The 8,216-nt window shown below is 33.4% G+C and overlaps 1 protein-coding gene across 5 annotated transcripts in view; it reads left to right on the top strand.

Moving 5' to 3' along the window:
• The first annotated feature begins 663 nt into the window (after nucleotides 1-663).
• Nucleotides 664-8,216, top strand: part of LOC131151658 (protein N-terminal asparagine amidohydrolase) — a 50,062-nt gene continuing 42,509 nt past the window's right edge. Inside the window, exon 1 of one of the 5 annotated variants that reach the window (XM_058102961.1) lies at nucleotides 664-1,053. In XM_058102961.1, the coding sequence (XP_057958944.1) occupies nucleotides 1,003-1,053 (51 nt within the window). In that variant the 5' untranslated portion in view covers nucleotides 664-1,002. The remainder of the gene's footprint in view (nucleotides 1,054-8,216) is intronic. The other 4 variants (XM_058102959.1, XM_058102960.1, XM_058102962.1 and 1 more) reach the window with 4 other exon arrangements.

The raw sequence follows: 8,216 nt of genomic DNA, 5'->3' as shown, positions 1-8,216 counted from the left end.
AAAAGATACTGGTTTCTTTTGAGATTTGATATAAACGTGTAAATTCTCCCAGAGGTTTTAAAATTTTCATAGACCTGAAATTAAGAATCAGAATAAAAATAAAAAATAAAAAATATAAACTGAAAATTTAAAATTAACTTGTCTGGTTAGTATTTCTAAAATTAAAATAATTTAAAAACTTGATTAAATAAATAATTATTTTTTTCTGAAATCAAATAATAATTAAAATAAATATGATTAAAAGAATAAAATTATAACATAATAAAAATTTCAAATAGTATAATGGGTTATAGCAATTATAATTATTTTACTAAATTATTATATTTTTTTTCTCGTACATGACAATTAAAAAATAGTAAAATAATTTTGTAAATAGCTCTTATTATTATTTTTTTCTTTTCAAAATTTATGGACATTATTGTAATTTTAATTAAAAAATATACATAGAATTAATGTTTAATTTTGAAATTTAATTCTGAATATAAAATATTTTGACAATAGATTCTCAAAAAATTTGAAAATTATAAAATTTAATATTCAATTTTTCATAAATAATTGAGGGCTGACAATAAGAGTAAAATTTGACAACTTAACCGAACGTAATTTTCATAATTTATTTTTTTACTATATAAAAAATAGGAAAAAAAAAAGTAACTACAGGAAATATATCGTTTTTAAATTTATTTAAATGAAGTTGTTAAGGAATGAGTCTCCAAACAGTTCAGTGGTTAAAGTTTGAAACAGTGTTAAAATTTTGGGAAAAGTGAGAAGGAATATTGACGACCTAAGCTCCGATTCTAATTGGGGGAAAAAAAAACAGTCACTGAGGACGGAAAATGAGTAGACGATAGGAACCGAACAAAAAAAATAAAAAGAAAAAGAGAAAACACTTCAGCTGCAATGGACTACGCATCCATATTAATCATCCACTGGCGGGTGGCAGCGCCATTCTTGGATTCGATTTCTACTGCGGCAGCACAGATATCGCGTACTCTCTAAGAAATGATATTCGTCAATGGCGTTCACATTTCTACCGATTCATCTTCCTCTCAGGTATCGTGTACTCTCTTTACATCTGGCTTCCTTCTTCGTTCAATTTCACGTGTCGATTTCTTTGTTCAAATATATTATCGGGCTTCTGATTTTGCTTGTTTAAGAAAACCTATTCCTGAAATCGACTTTTGGGGCTCACATTCTGGAAACTCATCCCGCCATCAGATACTTGCTCAATATTAGAACAATTCATTCAATTTGCGTCCATATTTTCTTAATTATTACACTGGAACTGCTGTTGGAATATTGATGACATGCTATGCTTGATCAAAAGAGCTTGACTTCACTCGTGAATTCTAGTATTTCCACCCACAGTTGTTTAAATAAATTAGTTTTTGTTTGGATCAATCAAAATAGAAAGCGGCTTCACAAATAACAATTCTGTGATAAAAGCAAGATCTTTCAAATTCAACATTACCGCAAGGCCATAGATAAACCGGTTTTACGGCTTTACACTTTTACGCTAGCAGAGACAGCCTGAGCAGCTACACCTGCGTTTTATGATATTTCCTTTTAACAAATTAAATTCTGCAGCAATCTGCCTATTACCTGAAGTTATAGATAACTCAAGTGAAAATGTTTGTGGAGTTGGAACTACAGTAATAATCCAGGGAAAGTAAGATCTCTTGAACTACATGTGTGCTGTTGTAGACCTTGAATGGAAAATATGTCTTACTTAGGTTTGCATTTTGACATTTACTCTCCCATGTATAAAAGTGGCAAGAATTCTTTTTATGGCATTTTATTTTATTTTATTTTTGTTTTCAACTAGTCAGTGAAATTAGCATTTTGAATTGGATGCCTCACTTGGGCTTTGTGGATGTCATTGTTTTTCAAGCTTTATTTTTTTATTTTTTTATTTATGGGATAGAAAAATAAATTTATGACATAGAGAAGATGAAAATACAAAGAGGAGGATAATAAATCCTTAGAGTGAGAAAATAAAGTAGAATCAAAACAATAAAGTCAATTCTGCCAGACATCCTCTACACATATACAATCAAATCAGCCTGCATGAAAAACCCAAATTAATCCTACCCCAAAGCAAATTTGAAGCCATTTTGATGCAGGAGCATCATCAATGGTCTGTAGCCATGAATGAAATAAAAAGAAATTGGAGAGTGGAAGGAAGGTGAAGAGAGGAGATACAAGGGGGAAACTCATGTTCACTTCAATTCAAATTCAAACGGTATTTATAAGAAAGCCTCTTCACACTGAAATTACATATAAACCCTTAAAACTACATTACATTACAAACATACCCCTAGAACACACAAATACTACAAACAAGCCCCCAACGTGCATAATCCTAACATAAGCAAATTAAACACATATAATTAAACACTAAACTAACTGAGCACATTTGGGTTTAGGATCCAATAAACCATCGACCCTATTCTTGGACATAGGCCTCAAACTTGGGTCGAACTGATCCATCCAAATACCCGTTATCTTCCTACATCAATTCTGTCCTTTCGAAAAGAACTCAACTCAGACTCTATTGAGCAGTACCAAGGAGCCCATCCCCATAAATCAAATCATCTCATTTCATAAGAAATGAATCAATGATATACTTCAACTTGGTGAGTGGAAGAATTCGTGATGCCATCAACTTATATTTCTTGCTGTCAATGGAGAGGGAATAAGAATTTTTCCTCTTCTTCTTCTTCTTCTTCTTCTTCTTCATGTCATACCATGATCTAATTAAAAATAATGTGCCAGTGAGGGCACTTCTGCTTCTTCTCTCTTTGTTTCTCTTCCTTCATTCCCCCTTTGATTCTTCTCTACCTTCATCAGGTCATTCTTCACCACTGCCCAACGATCTTGATAAAGAGCTAAATTAAAACCGTCTAGCCTAGGAGCTTTATCCCTCAGTTATGTTCGATTCGATTTTGAGGAAAACTAAAAACCAAACCGAAAATTGCAGTTTTCTTTTTTGGCGAACCGAAACCAAAATCGAAACCGAATTGGCTACTTCACAGAGAACTGAATTTCGGCCATTTGGGTACGTTTTTTTTCGATTTTTAACCGATTTTTTTAATATGTAATATAATTTTTTGCAAAGGTTGTTGAGATTGAGAACCTAGTGGACCTTTTGATTTTCGTGTCTCATAATCTTAATAGAATTGAACCTTCTACTATTGGACAATTTAAGAACATACAAATTATGAAAAAATTATTGAGAACATGCAACCTGCTAGTCATATTAAAACTTTTTAAATAATAATTGATATGAAAATATGGAAACATATATTCTTTTCTTTTTGTTCCTAGTTCATATTCGCTTCTCTGCCAAGCACTTTCTGCAAATCATTATAGTGCAAATTACATATCAATTAACCAAGAAAATTCTTGGGAACTTTAGTAGTTAAGTCTTCCTATTCCTAATTGCCCAAAATAAACAAACATTAAAAGTAAACAAGAAAATATGAAATAACCTAAATTACAAACCAAACAACAGACATTAAAATTGTTCACCCAAAAAGAAAATCAATATTTACAACTCTGAATAATTGAAGTCATCCGCATTCTTCAATTGATAACAATGTTCATAATAGGAATGAATATATAATCTTACCAACAAATCATCAACAATGTCAACGGTAGAAAAATTTAGGCCAAATTTATCAAAGTCTGAAATGAATTAAAAAGAAAAAAGTTAATAAATTAGACAAAATAAATGCAAAACAGTAATTAAAATAAAACAATTAGGAAATGTAAAAAAGACAAACTGTAAGATTATCGTTTACCTTTTTCAAGTTTATCAATTTCCTGTAGGCTTTTTTCATAGTTAATTGCTAGTGATGAATTCCGAAATCAATCTTGAGAACATATAAGAGCCTCCACAATCTTGGGGGTCAATGATGTCCTGAAAGAGTCAAGAACACGACCTCTTGTGCTAAATGTAGACTCTGAGGCAACAATAGATATAAGGAAAGCCAAAACATCATGTGCTACTTGTGAAAGGATAGAAAATCTCGGATTATTTATCTTCCACCATCTTAACATATCAAATTTATGACTAGGCTCTTCAAGGTCCTCAGAAAGATACCTATCAAGATCATTCTTGCCTTCCCCACCTTCTTTTTTTGACCTATGCCTCTTGAATTTATCCACCATAAGCATCCTTATTTTCATTGATGGTTGCTCAACATCCATCACACCACTAGAAGAACTAGAGCCAATTTTTAAAAGCTTTACCATCAGGTCCACTGCACTGCTTACCCCCATTTTTGTACTCATCAAACCTAGCAGAAATAACATACTTCACCTTTTTTCTCGAAATTGAAGATGGAGGAGGACAAAACAATTGATAAAGGCCCCACTCCACACACTCCAACTTATATCGAGGATCAAGAATGGTGGCAACAAACATCATCATGTTCAGTTTTTCTAGATTCGCCCAATAATCATCATATTTATGTTTCATTTTGAATTCCATTTCACTTGATTCATAATCATCACTATTGCACCAATCTTCCAAAACAGCATTAACCATGCAAATTTCATTGAAAAAAGTATTAGAAGTCACATGATTAGAACCAAAAACACGCAAAATGAATTCATAAAAATATTCTAGGAATTGCATCATCCTCCTCTCATTATTCCAATCATCTTTCATTGGCTTTCCTTTTCCACCATCTCTCGAAAGATCAAGTGCAAAGTCCTGATCTTTTTTATCAAATCTATCAAAAACATTTTGAAATTTTTGAGCAGTGTCCAACATCATGTATGTGGAATTCCATCTAGTAGGAACATCCAAACACAACAACTTTTTACACCTCCTCCTCATCTACACACTCTTTAAATTTTGCAGTTTTACTTGGTGATTGCCTAATATATTTCACTGCTTGTCTAATTCAAGGTACCGAATCTCCTACAAGTTTCAATGCATCTTGCACAACTAAATTGATGATATGTGCAACACACCTCATGTGCAAGAATTGACAATAGAGCACACTTCGCTTCCAATTGTTCACCCTCATTTTTATGTAAGTAATGGCTGTACCGTTAAAGCTAGCATTGTCCACAGTAATGGTAAAAACTTTATCTATTCCCCAGTCTAACAAAGCTTTCTCAATAGAAAAACCTAGCACTTCCCCTTGGTGATTAGGAACTAGACCAAAACTCAAAATTCTTTTTTGTAACCTCCATTCAATGTCAACAAAATGCATAGTCAAACACATGTAACTAACATTCTGTAAAGAAGTCTAGGTGTTTGTTGTGGGGCAAACTCGTTAACAATTATGTCTCAAAAATTTTCTTAATTTTTTTTCTTGTTCCCATATAAAAGAAGACAATCTCTAGTCACTATCACTTGTGATGGAACCTTAAATCTAGTTTCCATGAAGTTCCAAAAATTTTTACAACCTTGTCCCTTCACAAATCTAAGAGGTAGTTCATTCACTATGACCATATATGCCATGGCCTTTCTAAGAACATCAGCATCATATTTTTGCAATGTTAATTGTTTTTCCCCCATTTTTGTTTCTGGTTTGAAGTTAATTTGTGATTGATTACAATCACAGGGTCTCCTATAGGGATACTTGGTAGTTGGCACATATGTTCAAGTGATTCCGCAAAACCCTTGTTCCATTTCTTCTTGAATCAGCACAAAATGCTTTTGGACAACATTTACATTTAGCTTTTACCTCTTGAGCATCATCAACCCACAATCTAGTAAAATGGTCCCATACCTCTGATCTTGAACATAATCCATTTTCTACCATCCCTTCTAAAACATCGAACTTGAAGCTTTCAACATAAAGTCCCAACTAAGATGTTTCTAGGAGAAATTCCTCCTCTTATCTCTTCTAAATTAATGCAATAATTATTTAACAACCCACATAATTAATCATCATTATACTTTAGCTAAATTACGTGACAACTCCTTATTTCAATTTGTTTCCTCAAAAATAGCAATGTATGTAAAAGGCTAAAAGCTGTTTTAAATAAAAATATATGGCATACATTCACCACTCACCAGAACACATTCATTCATCCTTTGCGGCTTTCAATATAAAGTCCCAACTAAGATGTTTCTAGGGAAATTCCTCTTCCTATCACTTCAAATTAACACAATAATTAGCAGTATAGTGCAAAATGCTTTAAAAACTTCAGCAAAAGTCTCCAGATTAAATAAACAAAATTCATCTCCTTTTATCTCTCTTTAAAATTATTATTATTCTAACATTTTTGGGCTTTGTAAACTGTCTTAAAGAAATTGATTGTATAAAAATCCCATCAAAATTTCATTTGTTTGAGTAACCTCAAGGATAGTCTATTTTGGAACCTAGAAGTGTTTGGGTATAAGATTGAAGTTTAAATGTTTTGACTTTGGGTTATTTTTTACTTTTTTTTTTTAAAATAAAAATAATTCACCTTCAAAATGTCTACGTGGGAATTACAGCTGATTTTTTTAAAAAATTCATGTTGAACCTTACGATTCAATTTGGTTTATTGGTTCACAAAATTAAGATTTCAATTTACAATATCCCAAATTGACAACTATTGTTTTTGAATTTTCAGAGTAATAATGTTAGTGTAGCAATATGTTATGAGATTGATAATGGGAAAAAACTGGAATAAGGCTATTCCAACACCCCCCTGATGTAGGACAGGAATAGAAAATCAGAAACATAGACAGAGAGAGAGTTGGGGGAGAGATAGAAATAAGAAGGAGAAGAAGGGGGAAGAACAATAGTGTAATTGCTGGACATAATAGGGAGTTAAAAAGACAGAATAGACAGATCAGAAACAGAGCAGAATTAGAAGCAGAACAGAGAGAAACTGAAGGGGAAGGGGAAGAAGAAGAAAGGACCAAAGCTGCAGTTATAAATTCAAACTTATAACAGATTATTACATTGCACAATACATTATTTACACTAAATGTTACAATTAAACAAACAATTACAAAATAACTCCACAGTATCAGAACCCCAATTTGCTTTCTTTGTCCACAGAATATAGCTTTGCTGTGTCTGACTATATGGGAATAGACCCACCAGGCACGACTGCTGCCCAAGCTATTGTCAAAACAAATGCAAAGAAATATCAAAGAGCCTTTCAAAACAAAAATACAGGAAAGGAAATCTTGCTCTCAAGTAAATTTAAGATCAAGAAAGAATGCATCTGATGAACTTACCTTTAAGAGACTTTCAAGCTTACTCGTTACAAGGGGATAATCTACCTTTTCAAAATTATAAGATGGGCTGTGGTTGCAGCCTAGCCCAAAGTCTTGGGCTTTGAAGATTTTTTTTAATTGTTTAATAGTTCAAAGTTTGATAAAACTGAAAATAACTGAACCGAACCAGAAAACCGGTGGTTTGGTTCTTTTATAAACCGAGGGTGTACGGTTCGGTTTCAGTTCAGTAGTTTTAAAAACCGAGGAGTTTGTTTGGTTTTCGATCTTGGCAATAGCCGAATCATAAAAAACTGAGTACACCCCTACATAAGCCAGAAGCAAAATATAGCTCATCCCAAAAATTTCCCCTAAGAGCAGGCATTGACCCCTATCTCTAACATCAAGCAAGACAGAAAGAGAGAAAAAACCCACTAAACTGTCCACTCTAGTAATAGACCTAGTGTCACACAACACTAGAATGCTGCCCGCTGCACCCCGAGAAGGTACAAAAACCCAATCCTTGCACCGCTCTTCCCAAATCCCTCTAAATACCTCCCCATCTATTGACTCAAGCTTAGTCTCCTGGATTAAGGCAATATCGTGGGAATTCCTTATGAAACTCCCTAATCAGACTTCTCTTCCTAATATCCGTAAGACCCCTAACATTTCAACTAATAATCTTCATAGTCTAACGTGCTTACCCCCTTTGCCTATCTCCTCCCCTCCGCCATAATTGATGGCAGAAGGACTGAATAGGAGTAGGAAGAATACCTTTTCCAGGTTCCGAAGAATTCAAATTGCCCATTGGAGCCGCTATCTCCTCATCATTGCCCCTCCTGACATTTGAAGGACTAACACCAACGTCCACCTTAATAGGAGTAAGCTCAGAATTAGAGGACAAATATTCCTCATCATTAGAATTCGGATTGCCCATTGGAGCAGCTATCTCCTCATCATTGCCCCTCCTGACATTTGAAGGACTAGCATCAACGTCCACCTTAATAGGAGTAAGCTCAAAATCAGAGGACAAATACCCCTC

This window comes from Malania oleifera, chromosome 3 (assembly GCF_029873635.1).
Source record: "Malania oleifera isolate guangnan ecotype guangnan chromosome 3, ASM2987363v1, whole genome shotgun sequence".
In the NCBI taxonomy this organism is placed as follows: domain Eukaryota; kingdom Viridiplantae; phylum Streptophyta; class Magnoliopsida; order Santalales; family Ximeniaceae; genus Malania; species Malania oleifera.
Note: the sequence above shows the minus strand (reverse complement) of the source record. Positions and strands in the feature narration are given on the sequence as shown.